This window comes from Zootermopsis nevadensis, unplaced genomic scaffold, assembly GCF_977971745.1.
Source record: "Zootermopsis nevadensis isolate Lab colony 2312 unplaced genomic scaffold, Znev_1.0 Znev_ptg000008l, whole genome shotgun sequence".
Classification (NCBI taxonomy): Eukaryota; Metazoa; Arthropoda; class Insecta; order Blattodea; family Termopsidae; genus Zootermopsis; species Zootermopsis nevadensis.
Window position 1 is genome coordinate 7334668 of NW_028259140.1, and position 25515 is coordinate 7360182.

Genomic DNA, 25515 nt, shown 5'->3' on the forward strand with positions numbered 1-25515 from the left:
TATTTCTTTTTGTAATCCCAATTAAATTTATATCAGTTGAACATGAATGATGTGTAAATGCTGGGGTTGAAAGTATAACACTTGAAAAATGCATTTAAAATGGCAATATGACAAAATGACCCTGATAAAACTAAATGGCTTGGAATACATGAACAGTAAGTTAATAAAAAAAACTTTATTTTCATTTATTTTATATTCCCATTCACCACTTATACAAATATATTTTCTGAAAAACAATAAGGTTTTTAAGAAAACAAAAGCAGTGACAACCCTGAAATTTCCAGCATATTTTTGTCTCGTATCCTCAATATGCTGTTTTGAAAATGAAATTTCTCTCATTCTAAAGAAAAATAAATTGGTAATCACTTTAGTTCCATACTTAAATTTCATCTGATAAGGTTTTCAGTTTGTACTGCATTAGAACATATCATCATGGCTAAGATCAGGTATATAATGAAGCCCCCTTTCTTTCAAAGCCTTTACTAAAAGCTTTTCCTGGTCTTGCTTTGCTTCTTGTTCTCTTCTTTGGGCATCCAAAATATCATCTACTGAGACCTGCTGAAGAGGAAGGTCTCCTTCTTTATCTTTATCCTGAAAGTGAGATATACAGATTGAAAAGGAATTGACACAATAAAATAAAACAGGATTGGTATCTGAGCAGACTTACATCACAACCAATCATGATTGCATTGTCACCATCATTTATACTATCAGCAACCTTCAATAAAGTGCAACAGTTTGCTGACTGGGATGCAATGATAGTCACTAGGTTTGAAGAAATAAATTCTAAAGTGAAGGCATCCAAGTCCCACAAGGCTTGCAAAAAAAAAAAAAAAAGTGTAATATAATCACAGCCAGAAATTGTTAGTATTTGAGTCATCTTTTTCCTGTACTGACTAGTGACAAACTACCTCTGCTAAGAAACTCTACAGTAGTTCCCTACATATAAATCAGTATCTACTAACTAATCATGCATACCTGATTTATGTAAACTAGTAACCCACATCTTGCAAGCTACCTGTGGCCAAATGACTGCAAATTCCATAATATACTTGTACAGCACATCTTAACTTTGAATAATTTTATTTAGAGTCTACCCAAAATTGAATAATATCCAGGAGAAAGGTTAAATGTGAATATGAGTTTGTAATTAAATACATTTTAATGACTCACAATTTCACCTAACAACACAACATTTTCTCCTCGTACAATGAAGACTCCTCGAGGTATATCACCATACTCCTTTCCAACATAGATTCTTTCAATTGTGCGATGCAGCACCAAGTTCGCAAACTGGTCTACACTACGAAGATAGCCAATTAACGTTCTTCCATCTCGAAGAAGTACCATCAGTTTTTCTGAAAGTAAAATTGCAAACATTAACTTTCATCTAAAACATTAACGTATTTTACACTCAAAACGCCAGGTTTATAATAATTACAACAAAGTTTACAACATAATACACTTCAGTAAGTTTATAGAATATTACACACTATCCAGTTCTTCAAGAAGTGTGGCCGTTCCGGGTGAAAAGTTCATGATTTATTTTGTAATACTGTTGTCCTTCGGAACACAATCTTAAATAGTCACTTGGCGCAATTTAAGTATGTTACTTTTACATGCAAGGCATTTTCTCACAGGCACTGCATTTTAGGTGCATTTAATAAATTTAAAATCTGCTGTCAAAACTGCGCTTCATTTTCGCCACATGTTTAAATTTCACGACTCTCACGTCAGATATGCTTACATGTCCATCTAGGAGATGGCAGCACCCACTCGTTAAATGGTGTTTTATTTATACCACAATAGTACAACAGTATTCTAAAATGTTAAATGTATTGTCATTTCGGTCCTTGTATAAAGATTTAAATTAATATTCTGGGGTAATTAATTCGGATTTCATTTGCTATTGGTCCAATATAAACAACGGGTAACAATATAAACAACGGGTAACAATTGAATGTCACACTATGTATTACACAGTGCTACCATCGAAGCGAGAGAAAATTTATGAGACCAAAACAATCCTATTGCTACTACGTAAAGAACGCAATGGAAGCCAGCTGGTCTGGTAAGGTTGCTAAGTCTTTAGTGATATTTGGATCTGGTATTGCAATAACGGCTTGTGCTTATGCAGCGTTCCGATATTGGAAGAGAAGAGAATCGAAAAGTATTGATGAAGGATTTGAAGATGTTTCCAAAGTAAGTTATTTGAAAGTACATTAACCTGCACTTGTCATAACACTGTACATGCTTTTCTATGGTGTATGCATTATATCATTATCGTTAATTATGTGGTTGTTACCGACATTATTATTTCCCGAACAGTTAATTGCTTGTGTATTCTCTTCGAATTCATTTGAATGGAGTGCATTAGATTCAGAATGTACTTGTCACAGTTGTTTGCTTTTGTTAACATTTCGAGACCATATTTTGTTACCAACGTTTGTCATTTTTATCATGTCGTAGTTGGAAGAGAGTCCTGAAAGGCGAATTCTTGTACTTGGTTTGGAGAATGCTGGGAAAAGTACAATCTTTGCCCAAGTGACATCTGGAACACTTAAAAGTAATGATGTGAAGCCTACTGAAGGTTTCAATGTAACTTGTCTACACAATGGAGGCATATCAATCAACATTTGGGAAAGTGAGTGTTCATTTTGGTTTTATGTGTATTAATGCTTTTTAATATATCGATTTAAGCACCAATGTCATTTTCGGAACCTAATAATCTCTGCAACTATGTCTCATACAGTTGGTGGTAGTGAAAGTGTGCGGAAGTATTGGGGAAATTTTATGCAAGACACGGACCTGCTGGTGTTTGTGGTGGATGCTTCAGATCTTCATAACTTGTCTTTGGCAGTTAAAGAAGTTAAAACTTTGCTGGGAGATGACAGACTCACTAGAGTTCCAATTTTAGTATTAGCTAACAAGCAGGTAAGTCCTCAGAAACAGATTTTATTTAATTATTAATATAACATTGCATTGACAACATTGTAACTAGAATACACATTCTAATGCCTGATTTGCTGTTATTAGTCTTGCAGAGGAAGTAAGATAATTGCATTACTATGACTTTTTATACTAAATTTTATGAAACTGTTACTTCTGATGCAAAAAATTTGATGATTATTTACACAAGAGATGGATTTGTTAACCAAATTGCTTATGCATTTATGCTTTAATATTACTGAAATATTATGTGCATATATTGTGTTACATTCAATCAAAATGGCTGACAATTCATGTCAGTAATAGTTACAATGCTGGTACCAGTGTCTTCATTGTCTTGGACAGCACAAATATTGTGATCATAAATTTGAAATCATCTTGGGGCTGGTGTGTTTTTCTTTGCTGCCTTGTGATAGTCTGACGCACAGTGTAAGGTGTCCTATCATTTGTCTGACAGGATCTAGAAAACCTCTTCAATTGTAACACGATGAAGACAGAATTGTTAATAGAAAGCTGCTTTTATGATGTTGGACCCATAAATTTTGTTATCTGATCAGGTGTTTAATCTTTTCAGGACCAACCAGGTGCAATGTCCCCTGAGGAGGTAGCAGATGCCCTGGACCTTGGTAGTATTCCTTCATCCAAACACAAGGTCCAGGTGTTAGGAACACAAACTCCTCCAAATTCTCATACCAGGCATCCTTCCATAGCTGAAGTGGAGCGTGCTCTCCTTGTCATGAGCGGGGGCAACTAACAGTGTTTCATACAAGGTAAAGCACCAATTTACCTTATGCCTCTCTTTTCCCAAATAAGTGGATCAAAATGTGTATTTGCTTGATAGGATTTGATTCTCACAGAGCTGAGTACACTGGGTTCTGCCAGATTACATGGCACTACAACCCAGAAGACAGCCATCTTTGTTATACTTGCTTGATTTATTCACCTTTTACTTGTGAGTCTGTTTGAACTTTGTCAGTTTTATAGGTTTTAAATAGTCCGGTTTTTTTTTTTGCAGTATTACATTTTCTATGAATTTTAAAATTTAGGCAACTTTAAGATTGTCCTGCTTTTATTCTTTTAAAGGAAAGTGTAATATTTGGTATTGTGCCAATGATTTCCTTCTCTGTACCATAAAAAGTATAACAGTGGTTTGTAGTTTTTCTGGTTCTTCAACAAAATTTTGAACAAAAAAGCACTGTGTTTTATGGTCATGTTAAGTTTCTTGAAGTGGAGTTCCCACTAAACTCTCACTCAACATTAATCTCTTTCTTAAAATTAAATTTTTATCTGAAGTTTGGATTATCTGAGGAGTTTTTACCAGCTTTCGTGTTTTCTGTTATTTATTCTGAGTTTAATAGAATGAGGCAGAATTATATACTGTTAGAAGCAAAACACATATATGTTATGGATTATTACTCCCAGTACAATGGGCCTACCAATTTTGAGTAGTGTAACTTTATACATCACCTCAATAGTTTGTGGTGATTGTGATGTAGTTTGTAGTCCTTGGCTGCCGAGACATACATTCCAAAATTATTCATTGAAACACCAAAGGCATATGTAAGTGTGATAGATGAGAAATGGAGGATCACAACAGAGACCCTGAAAGCGGGTTTTGTCTATATAAACAAGAAGTTCTGTGAAGAATTTGCAAAGATTACTTTCTTTTAAATGCTTCTATATGAATGGAGCCAAACATACAAATTATAAATTATGTAAATTAGTAATCTATTTTTATACTTAACCTACACTTTCAGTATTGGAATGTCATTGAATACAAACTTTAAAGCTTCATTCTACTTGCATATCTGTGTTTTCAACAAACAGTAAGGATGTTACATAAGAATTTGGGAGATCTGGATGTGACAGAATAATTTATTAAGGATGTGGAATAAATAGATTACGATGATGTGAACTGGAGTAACTGGCTTAGAATAGGGTCCAGTGGCAGGCTGTTGTGAACCATTTGGTTTCATAACAGGAATTTATTGGCTGAATGACTGTGATCTGCTTGCAGAATACTTTGCTATGATGTAATTATGCATCATGCTTAAAACCTATTAGTTTACTAAATGCCCGCATTTAATCTGGTATCCTGATGGGGATCTTGCTGCTATGAATCTAACCTTCTCAAGATTTAAATACTTATTAGACAAGAGTAACATTTTGTTTTTGCACTGTATGCGCTTTAAATGAGACCACAAAATGACATCCAAGTATTTATTTGGCAATTATAACAAAGTAAAAATTGCGTTAAAGCAGAACTCTTGTATACATGAAGTTCTGTAATTTCATGACTTAAAGATATATACGAGGCTCGTCCACAAAGTAAGTTTCCCTGGGGCCGTTTACAGAAACAAAACACAATTTCATGGAAATATTTATTGCAACAGATACAGCAAGTGTCCAGCTATTTTTCAACACATTCGCCACCGGAATTGAGACATTTGTCATTCCGTGGGACCAACTTTTGAATACCTGTGTCGTAGAAGTCTGCCGCCTGGGATTGGAACCACTGTGTGACAACCATCTCCGCCTCTCTGTCATTCTCAAAACGCTGACGCTGACCGGACAGGAATTTCTTGAGGTGTAGGAAAAGATGGAAATCACTGGGAGCGAGGTCCGGGCTGTAGGGTGAATGATTAAACACCTCCCAGCTGAACTCCTGCAGGAGACTTGCTGTCCGTCGAGCTGTGTGCGGCCTAGTGTTATCACTGACCGCACTTCACAGTCGGCGGGAGCTGGAATAAGAACCTCCATCTTCAACAGCTGCAACGATGCTACTGTGAGAACGCGGGAAGTGCCGTTAGTGCATGCGCCATGCTACGTCATTGCTCTATCACGTACGCACAGTCGCTTCGCGCATTATAAGGTTTGCTAGCTGTGGGACGAGTGGGAAACTTACTTTGTGGACGCGCCTCGTACATCACTTTTTCACTTTCTTATTTCTTCAAATATTCTACAAAAATATTATTTCATGGCATAGGTACTTAATTAAAATAGTATGTGTTGTATCTATATGCTGTTGCTGTCTGCATTTTTGTAAGTTATACTTTATATTCTTCTGTTTCGTATGATATGAAACGTTTATGTCTATGCAGATTGTACAGCTATTTGATATGCCACATTTCTCATGTGTTGTAGAATTCATATTTGGCATATTGCAGATTAAAAGTGAAATCTTTGTATTGTGTATTGAAGGCCACTGCTTGAATTGGCTCCCCTCTCCTTCCAAATCACCATACATAACCACTTTATCATTTCCTTCAAAGCTCCATAACATCACAGTTTATACAGACTTGTTTATCTGCCAGTCACTCTGTACCATCTCAGGATAAAGCAAACCTGGAAGAAATGGGAGGAGAGGATCACAGTGAAAAAAATGAAGATAGCTGTCTTCTGGGATGTTGCAACTTGTAGTCTGGTATGAGTTCTGACGATTAAGAGGTGCTTGCTGCCTCCATCAGGGTGGTGAGTAGGAATCTGCCTGATGATCTACCAGATTACACGTTGCAGCAACCCAGAAGACAACTGCCTTTCTACTTGTCCCTGTCAGAACCTGAAATTTCAAACTGAAAAATGTCTATGAGGAATATTGTCCTGAGAGTTGAAGGTTAGAATGTGGCATTTGTTGAAGAATAGAACCATGGAGAATTTATTTTATGTGTAGTTTAAAAGATTTATCATTCTGGCTTTTGAAGATGGACATTTTTGTGTGGTTCATCTGTCATCGCTACAGTGTCTCTTGTACTTGGTTCCAAATATTAGGCTATCCTGTTTTCAGACATCCTCAGTCCATGTCCTTCCCTTATTATTAGTGTCAGAGACGAAGATTCACTCTGATATAAAAGAAGCATGTAAAATTATAGTTTGTTTTAGATGGGAAAAGTGAGTAGTAGCAAGCATTTCCCAAATTAAGGTGGTGAGAAAAGGAGACAGACAATGACACTAATACAGTTTTTGGTTAAACTGTAACTTTATTATAAAAATCTAATTATAATTAATATAAAAATAATGTGGCACAAAAGTGTTAAGTTACTGGTCTTACCAGGCAATGATATACAGCTGAACTCTGAAATATAACTGCTGACGGTATCTGACATTAGAACTAACTGATATGTTTAGAAATTTATATTTAATGTTGTATCTCACATACACACACATGTGCACAGAGCATATTGATGTGTTCTAGTTTGTGTTTTAGTCATCACACATATCTAATGTAGGATCGAAAGCTGACACATTCGTTGAAATGTATGTAGAAAACGTGGACATCTACACTTGTTATGTTTTAATAGTCGATAAAATGGAATTATTTGTAGTGGACTAGATTTGTCAGAAACATCTCGTGCTTGTGGTGAAATCCAGGGGCTGTCAGTCGTACTTCATGTTCCTGATATCATTCTTGTTTTCGGGTTCCTGAAAGATGATAGAGGCTGGCTCAGAACAATGTCCTTGGGGAGTAAGCACATACATTGTGATCTCAACCTTGTAGCTGAAGTCTGGGCGCTGCAAAATAGCCTTGTTGAGGGATGGACTGCAAACCCTGTGTGCCAAAGAACCATTGACAAAGATCTGAAACAGAGACAAGTATTCAAGCACCCTCCCTCTCACCATCTGGAATGTATGGTGTACTAGTACATCATAGGTTGTACTGTGTGAAAACATGCATGAAACAAAGTTGCCACTGTTCTTAAGCATTACTCCATTCAGATGTATGGAGGAATGGATGTAAAACTGCATACATTTTTAACTTTGATAATAAATAGTCTTTGAAGAGGTATGTCCTACAACCATCATTGGAGATGTGTTTGTGTCTTCTACAAGTTCAATATTCATACATCATTTGTAAATGTGAGTAGGGTTTATATCTTTTGGAAAAGTTATATGTCTTTGTTCACTGTACTTACATACACAACAAATTATATATATATATTGTTTAATATATTTTTCAAAGTAGTACTGGATTTTATTTGACAACCTCATCAATGATCCAATACTTAACATTTCCTCTTTCATGAAATACAGAATTACATTATAGGCTTTCCCACTGAACAGAGTTATAAATAACAAGAAAGTTTGCTGTTAACCAGTGAGTTTTAGTATTGCAAGATTTTGAATAATTTTGTCTTATATCTGAGATGTACCTAAAGCTTTGCTGTATACAAAAAGAAACTACTCTAGGAGTAACTTCCTTATTCCGCTCAGCAAGTACTTTAAGCCCAAATTTCAATAATATTTCAGTTGTTCTCCCTCTCTCTCAAAAGATGTAGCTTGCCTGTCTCCTATTAATACTGTAAACAGATGAAGATATTCCCCTTTTCCACTCACCAATTAAAATGTCTGATATGCACTACCTGTTTTGAAGAATACTCTGTTTCAGGTGAAAGGCTGTCTTGTGGTTGTACTGCTTCGTGATGGGCCTCTTCTGGTGTTAGAGTAGGCATCTGTAAAATTATTCAGTTTATTTTATTTGTTTTAATTAACAGTGCTGTCATTAGCCCAGACTTATGTAGTGTCAGATAATAGGATGATTAATGAATATTGAATTTTAAATTATATGCATATGTTTGTTGAAAATTGTATTTGCCTTTGAGAGATAATACAGTCATCAGTTTGAATATCTTGGAAACACAAGCTTGTTGGGATGAAAATGAATGCAGAATCAATTCTTACATTTTGTACCATCTCTGCTGGTGTAAGGATTTCTTCTTTCTTCACTGCATCCACTCCGTTGTTCTGCAGGACACAGTTATCCACATCATTCAGTTCCTTCTGGGCGTTAGGAGTTAACGAGAATCTCATTTCCCGCCTTGTTTCCTCCAGTTCTTGTTCTTTGTTTAGGATTGTTTGAGACATTTGTATGATTAACTTTTCTTCATTCTGCTTTTGTTGTTCAATAATGCCCTTCAGTTCTGATACTTTAGCCTGAAATATAGATCACTATGAAGCACATTCAGCTTTTTTGTGTATGAAGGTAACAAGCAGAACAAAAATCATCATTTTATACTTCATTATCTTAGATACAGTAGAGTTGTAACCAAAGATAATAATAATAGCACTGGATGAATTATTAATCAGGAATGAACTGTATTGGACATAATAGTGGGACTTTGTTGAATTTGCCCTAAAATTAAGAGAACACAGGAACGTTTACAGACTACATGCTGACAGTCACTGATATCTTATGAAGGTAAGTAATGTTGATTAGTTCATGTCAGCATTACTGTTCAGTTACTGTGCAAGGGTTCATAACAAATGTAACACTGGTACAAATTCATCAGAATATCATGACAAAATAATGAAAGGTGATTAGAGTTTATAATATTGTTATAAAAATTGAAATGGGTGCTATTATCATTTGTCACTTAGAAGGGTAGAAAACAAAAATTACTGTAACACAGAATTTTATATGTTTAAAAAAGTGTCAAACTCACACAGCTGAGCATCTTAACATTTGCTTTAGCATTGTTATTCGTCATGACTTCTGCCTACATTTTCAACACAAAACATTTTAAACTTGCATTTACTATCATAATGGCTGGGTTGACAATAAGTAATCACCACTATTGATGTAGAGTCATTAAACAACTTTCAAATTGATTAGCCTCAGTGTCCGGAATGTAAGGCAAGTTGTTAATGCTGTGATATGCAATATACAGTATGTGTAGCTTGCAATAATTTGATAAAAGCTACTTGAATGACTGACCTCTAACGTCTCCACTTCTTCCTTCAGCTCACCATTGGTACACTCCAAGTCTACCAGATCTCGGGATGTCTTGCTCAGTTGTACTTTCAGGCAATTTATCTGAATTAAATACATTTATGTACATGTATGAATTATCTTATGCAACTGAATTTGTGCACCAAACTGGTGCAGGACCCCACAGTAAGATACATTTAATAAACTGAATAACTTGCAGACTAAACTATTGACCAACTAGCTCTCCGATGGACTGGCTTGCTTGTGACTAACTTACTGAATATCTCACTGATTGGCTGTGTCAAAAGCTGCTTAACTGACTAGCTTATTGAATTACTAACTGAATTTCTGGATGACTGACTACTTGTTTGGATGTCTAATAAAGTGACTTACTGACCGTCTAACTAAACAGCTGACTGGATGACTAGCTCAAAACTGTATTGCTTAATTACCTAATTGGCTGGGTAACTTGTTAATTAACAACCTACCTACCTAAATGAGAAAGTAACTCAATGGAAACTGTTCCATAAGTGGCAACTGAGGAAGGAATCTCTTATTATTGTAGAGCTTAAAAGTTCATAATCATTATAACAAAAGCCTGCCATTAGATTTTATCCTGAAACATGCCAAACCAATTACACCCTCACAACCTACTTCTGGACAATTATTCTAAAATTATTCTTGCATTTCATCTAGGTTTTGTTACACAGTTTTCAAATCAAAGTATTGTATAATTTAAATTACATATCATTATTTGGGATCTCTGTTTATTGCCAGATTTTATTAAAATTTTGCAAAGCATATTTTAAGAATTTAAAAGATTACAGAACAGGCAAGGTATTGATAAATAGATTTCTACTTGGAACAGTGACTCATACTATATCAGGTTGCTCAATAACATGCCTGTGGGAGTACCTTAATCTAAGCCAATTAGTCTCAAGCATAAGGACCAACCCATCTCAGTTGTCCTCAGAAGGCATTGTACATAGCTGTTCCTAGTTACTGTACAGAACTTCAGAAAGTCTTCTCTATCTCAAAATTGAAAGCATTCATACTTTTTGGGAACCACCTGACTTAAATGATATACATGAAAATAAAGTGAAATTGTGTGGTGATTAAGGATTTGGTAGCTACTGTACTAGAGAGCTCTACACCAGTTATGTCATGCTTGTGAGATACTTTCTTTTGTCATCTCTTCACCAATTTACGAACTTGATTCACACACATTCATTTAAAGTGTGTGCAGTGTATAACAAAGAGTATATAAGAAATCATGCTGTGTCAATTTCCCTGTTCTTGAAGTGCAACATGTATATGCTTCTTTAGCTTCAATGATGCAAACACATACATTGCAATGTGAACCCACCTGTGTCTGTTGAGCATTTGATCTATCATGTGACTCTTTTTCCATTGTGCTTATCTCATCGTGTAGGCTTCTAGACAACTTGCGTTCCTTCAGGAGCTCTTCCTTCAGTGGTCCAGCTACCATTTCTTTTGTTTTGTTCAGTTCCATCTGCATAGACTGGAGTGCCTCACGGAGGTGATTTATTTCTTCAGTAAGTTGATGCTTTTCTGCTTCAAGGATGTGAATTCTTTCTGCAGACCTCTTCTCACATTTCTCCATGTTCTGGATTTTTTCCATCAGCATCTCATTCTCCTCATTGTGCTGGAATGCCTGTCGGAGTTTTGTCTCGCTCTCTTCTAACTTTCTAACCTTCTCAGTCATCACAGCCTCGTTGTGTTCGGCATCAGAAATGCGTCTCTTGAACGAATTTTCCATCTCAGACCACATTTTGTCTGCCTGCTGTAGCGTCTCCATGTAGGCCTTCTCCAGCTGATTGATATGTTCCTTCATGTCATTTTCAGATTGTACTAGTTCTTGCAGCTTCTTCATGCACTCGATTTCCTCACAACATACAGACCGGCACTTAGACAATTGATTCTGGCTTATTTGGATCTCAATCTTCGTCTTAGGTGCCAATTCAGATGCAGTATTGATACCTGGGACCTGCAATCCACTCTTCATGGCATGAAGCTCATTCTCCAGTTCTGTAATTCTTTTCTTGTATTTTTCTTCAGATTCTTTGTAACAGTGTATAGCTGCATTCAGAGATCCTGCCTGTGTTTCTAGGACTTGAAGCCTAGACTGTAGCTGTTCTTCAGTCACCCACCACATTTTTTCTTCTTTGTTTTTTTCAATCAGGATTCTTTGTTGTTCCTGTTCATTATCTTGAAGTGTGGAGGATTCTGGTGTGTCTAGGCAAGGAGGACACTCTCCAACTGAGAGCTTGAGTGAACTGTTTGATCTGTCTCTGTGTCTATCACCAAGGTGGTTCCTACCCTTAACCTTCACAAGAGCATTGGTCACTGCTGCATTGGTGTCAGTGCAGGAAATTCCTGTGACTTGCATGAGTTTCCACATATTCCATATAAGAAGTAAAGGCATTGAATTCTCAAGCATCTGCAAGCGATGCTTCAGGTCCACCTCATGCTCTTCCAGGTCATAGTTTCTTTGTTCATACTTGTTCAACATGACTTCTAGGTAGTTCACCTGACTCTTGGATTCGTGCATTTTCTGTTCACTCTCAGTTAGTTTGTTCCTCAGATGGTTTATGGTTCTGTGCTCTTCTTGCAGCTGTTCCTGCAGGTCACACTTCTTCTTGTTCAGAGCAACAAGCTTCACTTCCAACCTGCGGCACACAATGAGCATTAGTAATCCTGCATATTTGTCAGAAATTTAACCCATTGTCATATTTAAAAAGCTGTGATACCATCACCAGTTGAGAATCTAAATACATTATTTTTGAGCAGTATACCCATACAGAAGTCCAGGACCTATCTGAGTAGTATAATTTCTGTAATTCATTTGATGTGTTTCAAGTAAGGCACAGCAATGTGATGTGCAGAGACATCGAGTGTTATAAAATGGAGCTTGTTATTTAACATGCTAATGGAATTTATATGTTAGGTGCAAAATGCTGCAAATTTTCCCAAACACAGTAAACAAGTCTGATGGCAGAGAAAGTTGGAATTGTGGACAGGTAGATAGTTATAACAATGTCAGACATGAAACTAGCATAACTTCCTGGAGCAGAGAAATGGAATATCTGAAGACAAAATCAATGACCTTGAAACACATTACAGAAATATTAGAGGCCTATACTAAGGCATAAATTAATTTAATAAGGGTTGAAAATTTTTAACTGACTTGGCATTAGGTGAGAAAGGTGGTCAGCTTGCAGATCCTCACATTATTTTGAATATGTGGAATAGTTATTTTCATCAGCTGATAATTGTTTGTGTTAACAATGTAAACTGAAGGATTTCTGTAACTAGTAGTACATGAAATGAGGTATTCCTTACTTCTGGCACTTAAGCCGTGCATCATTCTCGGCCTCCTCCAACTCACACTTCTCTTCCTCTAGGCGCTTGTTCTCCATTATGAGGTGTTGAACTTTAGTGGAGAGTTCCTTTACTTGAGCAGAGAGACAAACTTCCTTCTGCAGGCGCTCTGCAAGAAGGCGAGCCTGTGTTTCCCCACTACTTTCATACACACGAACCTACACAAAGCATACAATGTCTTTAGTTTTAGCTTTCCATCACCTTGTCGAAACACTGCTCTCATACACATGGACCTTAAATGTCTGTCTGTCCATCCTTCAAAGTGTCTTTTGCACAAAAAGAACTGATCGTATTACTCTAAAGTTTCAGTTAGATTGACTATTTCATTATGCTGTATCTGCAGGTTTTGTAGGCCCTATGAGCTATTACAGGACAATAGTGAATGGTGAATCAGAAGTCATGTGAGAGATTATTGTTGTATATTTAAAGGAACTATTCCAGCTGAGAAATGAGCGAATCTGAGTCAAGCTAATTGGACTAAATTGGAATTTGTTTCTGTTGTCACTGGATTGCCACTCAAGGCCATTATGGCTGATTTAGTCTACTCCATCCAAACTTAATTTTACCTGAGGAAAATTAGTGACATTTCCACCCCTTTCCAAATAGGACATGGAACAGGTTATATTTGTGAAAACTGATAGAAGCATGACTAATGACAAACCACTTACCAGCTCCCATCCTTGAGAATCTGACATTTGCTCAACTCATCAAGAAACTCATATCCTTTTTTGGAAAGAGAAGGTATTTTAAACCGTGATAATAGATCTGTATAAAAAAAAATGACATGCCTGTTTGAGTTTAGCTTTTAAGTTTTTATTTGTGTAAATACAAATTTGGCATACCTTGTCCTCCAGTAGTTGTAGTCGTTCCCGACAATACTCCAGCTCTTTTGTGTCAGGTGGCAGTTGGTCTCCCTGAACTTCACCCACACGGAGCAGTCTCTTATTACCACAACAGTTGCTAGCCTCTTCCACACGCTCCCGGAATTCGTTCAGCTTCTGGATCTCTGCACACAGGTCTCCCACAACTCCAGTCTCAAATGGTGATTTGAACTCTTCAATCAAAGGTTCTGCAATAACGCTGTCTGTCTGAGTTCCCTGACAGTTATATTCAGCCTCTTCGAAGATTCCACTCTCTTGCAAACATTCAGCATTCTTAAGTTGCTTCTTTATCTCATTTCTCTCTCCATCATTGATATCTTTGTTTGTATCAACACTATGATCGGTGAAGGGGAGAACTGTAGCTATTATTCGACTGGTGAATTTTGAAGAATCATTGATGCCCATGGACTCTGACAGATTTTGTAATGCTCTGCCCTGTGAACAAAGAACTTTCAATTGAAAAGAAACGTGGAGGTTAATTTACAACCAGGTAGCTATTGGTTGCTGTTCAGTAGCAAAACTCCCACCTGGCACATCTTTGTTTTATGAAGGCATATACTGACGAGTTTCACAATTTGTATTCATTGCCATATATTATTAGGGTGATGAAATTAAGGTGGATGAGATGGGCTGGGCATGTAATATGCATGGGAGCTATGAAAAATTAATACAAATTGAGACTGAAAACTTGTAAGTACTGAAACATTTGGGGTGGGAGGATAATGTCAAAATGAATCTTGTTATGAGGGTGTGGACTGAATTAATCTGGCTCAAGATAGGGACATTTAGTAAGCTCTTGTGAACATGGTAATGAACTTCTTAGTTCCATAAAACTGGGAATTTATTGGCCGGCTCACTGTCAGCTTCTCAAGGAGGACATTTCTCCATGTATTTGGACAGTTACACAAGATGCAGGATTCTGTTAGAATGCAGTTCGGAATTCTGGCAGAGTGATACAGACATCTACATTGAGTTAGTTTGTTTCATGACAACATAATGAATTTGTGTGTGTTGTATCTTAGGTTACTTAATAACCTGTTTCTACCTGTGTAAGTTATGTAGCATCAAATGAGATGGGCAGTTAATAAGTTGTAAATAAGAACTGGGCAGGAATTGTTTGGTGAGACTTAGGAAATCCATGAAGTGTGATATTTGGTGTATAGTTGACATACAATAATGTTTGATTACCCCCTTTGGTCTGTCCTGCATGGCCACATTGGATGACCCTTCTTCCAGGCACATCTCATACTTCTCCAGCAGTGCCAACACTTGCTGCAGACAACACCTATCTGCAATGCTGGAGGATGAGTTGGCAATCTCAAGTAGGCAGCCCTTTAGTTCCTCCTTCCGTACTTCCTGCATTACAAACAGTTCCTTCAGGCCTACATAATGACACTTTTACCAGACCATTTTTAATAGTTTCTTTTGACGCTGTTATTTCCATTTGTATCGGACATGTTCTGGTAACTTTGAGTAAGAAACTTCGTATCACCGGAGGCCATCTCATTTTGTACTTCCTTAATTGCTCCATCAACAATATAAACTTGGCAAATGGGTTAACTCCTGAGATGGAAGTAATTGTATTATTATTGGTGTCGTTCTGGGTTGTGATGCCATGTGGACTTGCAGGTAGATACCAACACTTCAGAGAAACATACTGTGTAATCACTGCCATGATAACCTCATATCTCAGTAGTGGGATATATTTTAAAGTTCTGAAAATACTGAACAAGCACACAAGACTCATAAATTTTATAAAATTAATTTGACATTATTAATATTTATATTCATTAACCATGATAACCTGTTTCATGTTCAGTTGAATTTCTTGACTAGCTGAGCGACTAACAGGATCCTAAATACTCTGGTTCATGCAGAGAGTTTTGAGTCTGAGAGTTTCTCTGGGAGGGGTTTGGGCATGGTGGCTCTTGGATCTCACCGTTTTAACATCATGAATGCTGATGTCAGTGTCACTGCTGGTGTCTTCACTGGATGGGAGGGACTGGATGCCAGAGTCACTGACATCATCATTTTCTGTGTCGGTCCACACGTCCCGCATGTCTGGACCATGACTTCTTACGGATGACTGCAACAGCCACAGCACCATTACAATTTATTAGATTCAAGAATAATCACATGACTTGAAAGTGCTATAATAAACAAGCAAGATCATAAAGTATCTTCACTCGTACTATGAAATAAAATTGAAGTAATGTTAGTTAGTTTTTTGTGTGTTTAAGAATGATGTATTAACTGCAAGGATTACTTGGCATTGAATGAGATGAAATGTCGATTTCTGTAGCTGAAATGGAAATAAAAAAGGGAGTTATACTATCTCGGCTTTTGCCTTCTAGAAAGTACATCAGGACAGGCTGTTTGCTAACCAAGATTCAACCAGACCTCATACATTTGTTGAAGACAGGAAGCCAATTCTTTTAAATTTTGTGATAAATATTAAAGCATATTTAAAAACTCTAGAGCTTAGGCTGTAATCCACAGTTTTTCTTGATGATAACACATTTTTAAACCCAATATGAGAGCCATATTTAGACTTTCTAATGGACTTTTGTGAATTTTTTAAGTGTCAAATAATGGGAATCGTTCTTAATTTTGTACACTATACGTTTAGAGCAGAAGTAAATGATGAGTGGTGGTGTAACATGTATGTAAGTTACCACTTGGGAGATTTAGGCATTAATGTGAGAATAATTTTAAAATTGATCTTAAATATGTTGTTTGTGATCTGGATCCCTATGGCTTGGAATGCAGTCCTGTGGCAGGCTGCTGTGAATATGGCAATGAACCGTCAGGTTGTATAAGAGATGGAGAATTTATTGACTGTGATGAACTATTATCTTCTAAATAAAAGTTCTATTGCATATAATGAGTTAGCATCTTATAGCTACTGTTATAGTTGAATATGTGGCTTACATTCTCTTGACATTCCTCCAGTTCAAGGATGCGGAATTCCAGGAGTTCATTCTGTTCGTGTAAGTCGTGTGCTTCTGCTTCAAGCTCTGCTATTCTCTCTGTCAGTACAGCCTCTCCCCCTGGAAAATAATACACAATTCTGCAAGAACCTTCCATGTGCACTTTTCTTTAATATGATATTTTCACAGTTTTAATGTGCATTATAGAGAATTGAAATGGAAATGTATGCTCCATTTACTTTATGTTCTTCCAGATATTTTATGGAAATAATAACACTTCAACCCTGAAAATGGTAGCATATTTCTCCGAAGCACTGATATATACTCGCAATACTACACGGCACAGGAATCCAAACAATCGTAATCTGAAGACATTCATGTGAAAACCTCAAACTCTTATTTGGAACGGTTTTTGAACAACTGTTTCATTAACAATACACAAAGAATACATTCTGGAAAAAAGTTACATAATTATCAGTGAATAGAACAGAAATTGAATTCACCAGAAATGTTTATGTGTCGACCCTGCACTACGATAGATACCTCTTCTTCCAGATACTTTGACACAATATGGGATGTCAATATGCCCACATTTTGGAAGAATTCTGGAGGAAGATATGGGTAAAGTAAGAACTGAGTACCTTCCTTTTCGGCAAGCATTCTCTTGAGCTTCCGAACACGAGTTCTAGATGCAGCCAATTCATGCTCCAGTCTCAAACGAATTCTGTTTGGCTCTGCGAGTTCTCTCTTGAGTCGAGTCTGCAAGAACTGGTACTCACGTTGGAGCTCCAGGTGCTCCTTAAGCAGGCATGAATACAGTGTATCGTGATACTGTTTGTCAGTCAGCTGAAATTGTAAAACTCATGTTACACTAATATAAGGATGCATGTAGATAAAACTGCAAACATTTTAAAATCTATGTAAGATTTGAGGTTTTCACAGCGGTGAGTATGAAGATTCCTGTCTTCTGGGTTGTTGCGCTGTGTAGTCTGGTCGATGTTAATCAACGTTTCAGAGGTCATACTGCCTCCATCATCAGCTGTACAGCTTCATACTACAGCATTTTTGTGAAATAATATAGAGATGAGAATAAGCTGACTCATTTATGCATGTCTGTGTCATAAGTGCTAATCACAAGCATTAATGATAGTATGCATGGTAGATTATTATTTAACATGAGATATCTGACAGATGAAATGACCCATTCCAGTGTAGATTTGTTTGGCATTTGATATCCTGACCTTTTATGAAACATAAATGTTCAGTTGTGTTCACAAGAGCCCATCACAGGGCCATATTTTAAGCCAGATGAATCCAGTTCACACCTGTGTAAGATTTGTTTTAATATTATCCTCCTTCTATGCTATGGCCATCTAAGTGATCTCATATCATCAGAAGAGGGTTTCCATGAAGAGGGATTTACTGTACATTTTCATCAACCACAGAGGTTTTTGCCATTGAATGAATGTTTATGAAACAAAAATTGAAAATGTTTGGCAAAAGGTAATAGTGGTCTGTTTTACATCCTTGTCTGTGTATTATATTGGATGTACTGAGGAAAACTAAGAGATGCCACTACTGAGGTTCAGACCTGGTGTCTACAGAACAGAAGGCAGAATCAGCACTTGAGATGTCAGGGGTGGTCAGTATACTTAGTCTGTGTTTATAACTAAGCAGGTTGATAAAGCACTCTGAGAAGCCCTCAGTTTCAGTTTTGGCTTAGTTCCTGGCTTTTCGAAGTATTTTTCTATCTCCCTGCAAATACTGAACGTTACTTCGAAATCTGCCTTGACCATTCCTGCCCACGTTGTTCCTAATTGATCTTTCACAGTAATCCTTTTACTCCTTGGCAGTCTCTGGGAGTTAGTGAATCGCTGTTTCCGAACCATAGTACTTATCAGGGCTGTGGAGTCGGTACCAAAATCGTAGACTCCTTCATAAAAGCTCAATATGTATTAATAAGAGTAAACCTATTAAATGGTAAATGGCACCGTAAGAGATTTAATAAATAGCGCGTGAATCTGCAGCCTACTTTTTAGACTTATAGCCTACATTTAAATATACGTCTAATGGTTATTCCAGACAGTTTGTATTCTTAAGGTACCGGAGCCAAAGTTACAAAGCATTATTCCCACACCATGTGGCTCAAATCGTCGTTGAATCTCCCTAAGCGTGAGGCCGCCAGCGGCTCACACAGTATAGAAATTGTTCTTAAGATTTTATATCGAGGTCGGAGTCGGTACATTTTTACAGACTCCACAGCCCTGGTACTCATATCGTACGAGTCGAGTACTAGTGGAAAGGCACGTTGAACTCTGACGGGGAATGGCTTGTTTCGAATCTTCATCCCTTATACCATTGCTTCTTTTCTTTACCCCTACTGCGTAACGATAGCTGCAATTGTGAACAGAACGTTCGGCCATCTAGCGTCATCTCTGAGAACATGCTCAGCGCTCTCTCTCTCTCGCGCGCGCAGTCATAAAGCATATTGTTACTGCTGAAGGCAAACTCACTTCTGCCCACATGTCACCAGGATAAGGCTTCGGCGAGGGTACGGGAGAACCCGATGACGTGAGGGAGTCTTCTTCAGCACTGGAGTCCTCCTCCAGTTCAGCCACGGGCTCCAGTTCCATGAACTGCTGCATCAAAAATATTAACTCGTATTTTTTATTCTTTACACGTTGAACGTGTAACGGGCTCGTCATTACAGGCGACTGTCGTTATACGCGGGAGGGTTGCGTTTCTGCTAATCACCGCCTATAACGATAACGCGTAAAACGGTAAACATATAAGATTCTGGTGAATTTTCTGAGTGACACACCAACAGAGGTCTTAATTTGTAGTCCCTGGAATCAGAATTGTGGGGCGAGTCAGTGAAATTGCGCTCACAACTCAGTCGTCCTGCGCGGGAGCTTCTGCCTTGGCCGCGGATAGGATATTGACGCTCATCATGACAACCGCGGATGACTAAAATCGCATATAACGAGTCGCCTGTACAGGAATTGTCGGTAAAAACGGAAGTGTATCTCACCCTGTAAAACTGCCTTGCCTGTTCCTTTCTGTGTCTATTCGTTAGCTGATCCAGTCTTCTGTTTTTCTCCTGAAAGAAAAAGAATTTCAGTATTATATTAATCCAAAAAATACTTTTATGGTATGCAGGCTTCGATCATTAGTGGTCCCATGAAATGAAGTATCAAAAAATATTGAAGGAATTGTACAAAGGGACTTGGATTTTTTATATATGTATATTCCGCACTTCCTCCTTGAAGTTTTTATACAGCTCATCGACCTCTTAAGTTTATTCATTACAGCTGAAAATCTGTTTTTGCAAAGTTAAATAAGTTAGCCTACATATGAGTAGGTCAAATTACTTTCCTTTTTTTCAGTTAAATGTTTGTTTTATTATTATTTAAAATCCTTCGATATTGTGTACATTTAACAGAATTCAAGGGAAGACATTTTATGCATATGTGCAATTAAATATTCCTACTGTTGAAGAGCTTTACCTATGTAATATAATGATCATATGCAGTTTAATATCCCTATAGTTTCATATACTGTCAGCAAACGTCCAGACAGATTCTTGGCTCAGCCGCTACCCTGTCCTGTGGTCATAAATTGGGACAGCCCAGTCATGAATGGTTACGAACCGGCGACTAGGGTTTGATTTCCGACAGGGTTAAGGTTTTCTGCTCGCCGTCGCCTTCAGACCAGTATTGGTGCTGATGGCGCCCCCGGTTCAATAGACTGAAGGGTTTGTCCCCGGAAGAAACATGGTCGGAACTTGAAGCTGGCCACTCATGTCCATCTAGTGTCGATATTAAGAGTGTGTGGAGCTATACCTCCATCCCCCTATACTTATCCATGCCTTGATATTTAATTAAGTACAGACAACTCTTTCATTTTTAATATGTTGTGAAGATAAATAATCAGTGAATAGTGCAGAATCTCAAAGTGTGCATTTGTAAACTTTGCGTTTGTTTGCTTACCCTTGCCGCCTGCTGCAGTTTATCAATGATTTTGTCCCTCTCTTCAATATCATTGCGAAGGGTCTCCAGCTGATGATCTGTGTGTAATGGGCCGTCACCCTCTTCGACCTGCAATAAGAAAGTTTGACCCTTTGAAACCGAAGTCAACCACACTCGTCTAAATAATATTTAAGAATTCACTCCGTACCACCAATTCAACGACCGTTGTGTTAATGTTCAAGGCAATAATCCCCCTTTACACTGATAATCGTGTAAGACCCATAAATACAAAATGGATAATTTCTGGTGCATAGCCTGTAGTTCCCACTAAGTTTTATCATGTCAACCCACGATCCTCAGGTTTCCGATACCTTCTGTATATCATCATAAGCGAATTGAGTTCAGTCTGCACCCTCACACATGCTTTTTCCAAAATATTCATGGTACTGCCCTCCCATCTGGGTGTACGCCTTGGATTTTGAAATAATCTCTTCCTTTCAGATGCTTCGTCTAAAATTCTGTATGTATTTTTCATCTCCCCCAGGCGCTTTACACGTATCGTCTCCATCCTCTTCAGTTTGATCACCTTAACAATATTTGGTGTAATTATGAAACTCATCATTATTTAATTTCCATCGCTCTGCTGTTGCATCACCTCAGATTTTCTCCCCAGCTCCCTGCTCTCAAATACAATCCATCCACTGATAAATTTGAACTGCGTGATTCACCGCCAAGAGCTACAAGATTTTCTCGGTACGAGTCAAGTATGACTCCATAAAAAAATGAAATAAACTCACCTCCTCTCTAGCAGTTTCTGCCGGCAGCCAGGAAGTGACAGTTGCGTTTAACTTTATCAGTGAACGCACTGTACATTCACTCTAGATGATTTTCCTCATGGTGAAAGATCAAGTTTCACATCCATATTTGCTGGTGTATAAAGTGATGGTGTACTGAAACGTTGTCTATACGTTCTAAATGTAAGTATTTTTAAGACGTTAGGTGATTGGAAAAGAAAGTATAGTTGCTTTCAATCTTCATTTATGAAGCAAATATTTCTGTACTCAGATATAAGTGCATTTAAAGGAAGGATGATATTCGTGTTGCATTATTTGGTCGGCTTTCTTTAATCTGATCACCAGGAGTTGAAAAATCCACCTTCAGACTACCATATGTCATATGTTAAATGTTTGCGGTTTATAAAACGTGCCATATGATACATAAACGTGTCTTGCCTGCAGGAATATTTCCTTATTGCAACAAGACATACCGACATCACATGATAGAATAGCCGTAATTATGTAACCATGTTCCGAACTCGCTTCTTCCTGTCAGCTTTCACTTAAAATATAATTAATGAAATTAATATTGCACACACGAAACATTAATTACATATCGAATAAACAGATCTAATTTACATTAAACATTTCGACTATGGTACTAAATTGTAACTGAAGTTTAGTATACTACTATAATGTTCTACAGCCAATGTGACCCACGTATGACTTGAAATTTTTAATTGAAATGCTTATTTACAAGTTTGTATAAGCTGCATCTTGGATGGGATGTGACGAAATTAAAGATGATTTGGACATATTTGCAGTTAAGTGAAAACGTAATCACATAGAGAAAGTAGGATAGAACACGATTAGAAAGGATGCTAAAAGAAATTATTATGAGAAGAATTTCAATTTTCATCCGCGAGTAAGTAGAGACATTGGTCGTCCTAGAAAACGGTGGACTAAAGACGGAAGAGGCTCACAGGCTAACCCTGAGTTACAAAAGAAGATGTATTTTTATACATTTAAAAATTAAATACGAAGTGTGTTATTAGCTAGGTATCGCTGAACCCTGCTTTACCATCTCAACGTTTGTGCTGCTTCGTCCATATTTTTACATAGTTTACTATATTTATTTAATTTGTTGAAGTTGACATTTCTTTAATAACTATAAAACCCAATGGTCTAGTTCTGTGCCTAATGTCTGCTAGTTAAATTTTCCCTTTCACGAAAGTTGTCGTACGTACTCTCAGAATTTCGCTGTAGTACCATATTTACAGTTTTAACTAAGTAACTAACTAACTGGATGGCTTACCGAACCCGAAGGTTCATCACCGAATTAACCAAAGCCCTCCACCAGTCCCTGTCCTGGGCTACCAAAATCCATTCGCCTTCAACTCCTGTCTCCCATAGATCCCGCCTGACATTATCCTCCCATCTACGTCTAGGTCTCCCCAGTGGTCTCTTCCCTTCAGGCTTCCCAACCAACACCCGGTGCACACCCCTTGCCCCATCTATGCACGCTTCATGCCCCGCCCATCTCATTCTTCTCGACTTAATCACCCTGACAATATTGGGGGAGGAGTACAGATTTTTAAGCTCGTCATTATGCAGTTTTCTCCATGCCCCATTTGCAGTTTTAACACTCAGACTATTTCATTCAAAATATGTGGGTACAGACAGGTTTGATATATTTAGCGGTAACGTTTCTTTAGTTATTGTCATCACACGGCAGGAGAAGTAGAGTCTTCGCATGGTCGTCATGCAGTTATGCTACAAGCAAGTCGAATTATCATACTTTGACAAGTGATTTATTTTATGGAGCACAGCCCAACATTTCAGGCCTTGCTGGCTGTGCACTCATTCCTGAAGTTCCCATGTGAGTCTTACTGGTTTTAAGGTATAGTGGGACCGAAGAGACACAAATGACCGAAAGGGAACGAAAATAGATGTAAAAGGAGCCATCGAAAGGCACCTTGATGAATGTCAGTGCACTTTTGTGCAACCATGTAGGACGAACGAGAAAACGAAGCGTAAAATAAATTTTGTTCCCGAAGCTGTGGGTGTGCGCAACTTTACCACACGAACCGGCTGCCAACCTATTTTCTTGTTGCCCAATAGCGTTAATTGCAGTTGCGAGTTTATCATCAGAAGTGATTACGGAACATCGTCGCTGTTCGCGGGGGTTACGTCTTCAAAACAATCGCGAAAGCAAAACTGCGATGAGGAAGTTCGTACATTATGGGGAAAATGGGGAGGGGAACCCAAGATACACGAAACTTCATACTTACAAGTGTAAGTATGTATAATTAATTATGAATGAACGTAAAAATGTCCATGTTGGCGTTTGTTCGGGTTACGTAGGTGTTCATGGCGAAAGTTGTCACGGTGGTCGAACACAGGGGAAACAATTTTGGTGTTTTGGTTCGGACCTAGTAGTTGACTGGCCTTGGGAGTAAAGATAGTTTTAATATTAATAGTTCTTTGTTGCTAAATATACCTCGGAATCAGACAATGTTTGGAACAACATATGGACCAAAATTAAATTACTCCTGTCATTAACCATTACGCTAACAACTTAAATCAAACCCCGATGAGTAGTTCTAGAGATGAAACATTTAAATGGACAGGAAGAATAACTTGAGAGAGATGGGAGGATAATTTAATTAAAACGTTTTAAAAGAGGGGTTGTTTTGCTTTATTCAAGTGATAATATCTTGCGAACACTGTAATGAACCTTAGGGCTCCGTAAAAATCGTTGAGTTTCTTGACTAGGTTAGCGACAATCAGCTTCTTAATAAGGACTTTGCCCCGTGCAAAAAAGTGTGTTAATTTTATGAACTTCATGGATATACAGCAAAGAAAGGCAAATAGGTTACACGAGACTTTTATATTATGTCGACGTATCGGTAGGCATAGCATTTACATGTATTCATTCAACGACATTACGAAAGTTGTTACCAGGACGCTGTATTGAGGTTAAGTTCGTTTGTATCCACAACACGCTTGCGTACTGCGGTAAGTGTTTCATGTTAAAGAAGTCTTAAGCAGAACAGCAAGATTATTTCATGGTGTAGACGTTCTTTTCTAAAGGAAGAAGCCAATGGCTGGTTAGGAATGCACTTGAAAGTTTAAAACATAGTGTTTAGTTTCTTAATCAGGAAGTGTACAGCTTCTAGTCCTTAATACCTTTCATTCCGTTTCCCTGTATAGTGCAGCATACTTCATTGTCCAACGACTTTTATTGATAGTCGTCTTAAGTATGCCAAAGTTCGTGTTTCGATTCTAAGAGATTAATCAATATTACAATAAGCCTTATTTTGTGTATTTGTTTAACAAAACGTCACTTTCAAAAGTAGTTTAAAACGTTGTGATAAAATTACCAAAATCGCTAAAATTCATCAATGTTCATGAACGTATGTCCCTTGGGACTGTCTTTGCTATTAATTTCTTGACTTGTACGTAGGTACCTAATAATTTTAAGTAGGATTTGAGATTTTCACGGCTGCGAATATGTATGTGTGTTTGTGTGTGTATATATATATATATATATTTATTTATTTGTTTATTTGTTTATTTATTTATTCTGGATTTAGCGCTGTCTAATCTAATTGTAGTATGATACAACCTGGAAGACGTCATCTTGATTACATTTATGTATATGATAGCCATCGTCAATGTTGAACTGCCCTGTTATGTCAAATTTCCAAAATCCATGTTTTCTCGGTAGCGCATACTATAGTTAAACTATACCCCGGTTCCAAAAAGAGAGAGAACACCGCTTAATGCAATGCGACGTATTTACAAACAGCGAATAAACAGAATATTAAAGGAAGAAAGTTGCCCATCATTACGTTCTGAAAGTAACACACAGCCGTCTTCAATTCAGAGTTCACTGGGACAATG

The 25515-nt window shown here is 37.5% G+C and overlaps 3 protein-coding genes across 17 annotated transcripts in view; 1 reads left to right on the forward strand and 2 right to left on the reverse strand.

The window, feature by feature from the left end:
* Positions 1 to 160: 160 nt before the first annotated feature.
* LSm1 (U6 snRNA-associated Sm-like protein LSm1) lies at positions 161 to 1741 on the reverse strand. Its single transcript, XM_087344691.1, has 3 exons — positions 1494 to 1741; positions 1174 to 1358; positions 161 to 591 (listed from the first exon to the last, which is right to left on the reverse strand). The coding sequence occupies exons 1-3, from the start codon at positions 1537 to 1539 to the stop codon at positions 418 to 420; spliced, it is 405 nt and encodes a 134-aa protein (XP_087200817.1). The 5' UTR covers positions 1540 to 1741; the 3' UTR covers positions 161 to 417.
* An 83-nt stretch (positions 1742 to 1824) lies between these two features.
* LOC110829829 (uncharacterized) overlaps positions 1825 to 25515 on the forward strand; it is a 64088-nt gene continuing 40397 nt past the window's right edge. For 3 of the 7 annotated variants that reach the window (XM_022063964.2, XM_022063963.2, XM_022063965.2), the window contains exons 1-4: positions 1825 to 2202; positions 2470 to 2644; positions 2753 to 2934; positions 3524 to 3719. In XM_022063964.2, the coding sequence (XP_021919656.1) occupies positions 2011 to 2202; positions 2470 to 2644; positions 2753 to 2934; positions 3524 to 3703 (729 nt within the window). In that variant the 5' untranslated portion in view covers positions 1825 to 2010 and the 3' untranslated portion in view covers positions 3704 to 3719. Of the gene's footprint in view, positions 2203 to 2469; positions 2645 to 2752; positions 2935 to 3523; positions 3720 to 5438; positions 6145 to 15754; positions 16270 to 25515 lie in introns of those variants that run through there. The other 4 variants (XM_087344689.1, XM_087344690.1, XM_087344688.1 and 1 more) reach the window with 4 other exon arrangements.
* The window catches only part of LOC110829825 (PFTAIRE-interacting factor 1A), a 51361-nt gene continuing 32738 nt past the window's right edge, over positions 6893 to 25515 (reverse strand). For 4 of the 9 annotated variants that reach the window (XM_087344652.1, XM_022063952.2, XM_022063953.2 and 1 more), the window contains 14 exons: positions 20855 to 20962; positions 19897 to 19965; positions 19379 to 19504; positions 17507 to 17711; positions 16867 to 16985; positions 15875 to 16021; positions 15124 to 15291; positions 13897 to 14370; positions 13016 to 13212; positions 11019 to 12342; positions 9659 to 9757; positions 8626 to 8877; positions 8307 to 8396; positions 6893 to 7524 (listed from right to left, as the gene is read on the reverse strand). In XM_087344652.1, coding sequence (XP_087200778.1) covers positions 7324 to 7524; positions 8307 to 8396; positions 8626 to 8877; positions 9659 to 9757; positions 11019 to 12342; positions 13016 to 13212; positions 13897 to 14370; positions 15124 to 15291; positions 15875 to 16021; positions 16867 to 16985; positions 17507 to 17711; positions 19379 to 19504; positions 19897 to 19965; positions 20855 to 20962 — 3579 coding nt within the window. In that variant the 3' untranslated portion in view covers positions 6893 to 7323. Of the gene's footprint in view, positions 7525 to 8306; positions 8397 to 8625; positions 8893 to 9658; positions 9758 to 11018; positions 12343 to 13015; positions 13213 to 13896; positions 14371 to 15123; positions 15292 to 15874; positions 16022 to 16866; positions 16986 to 17506; positions 17712 to 19378; positions 19505 to 19896; positions 19966 to 20854; positions 20963 to 25515 lie in introns of those variants that run through there. The other 5 variants (XM_087344653.1, XM_022063954.2, XM_087344651.1 and 2 more) reach the window with 5 other exon arrangements.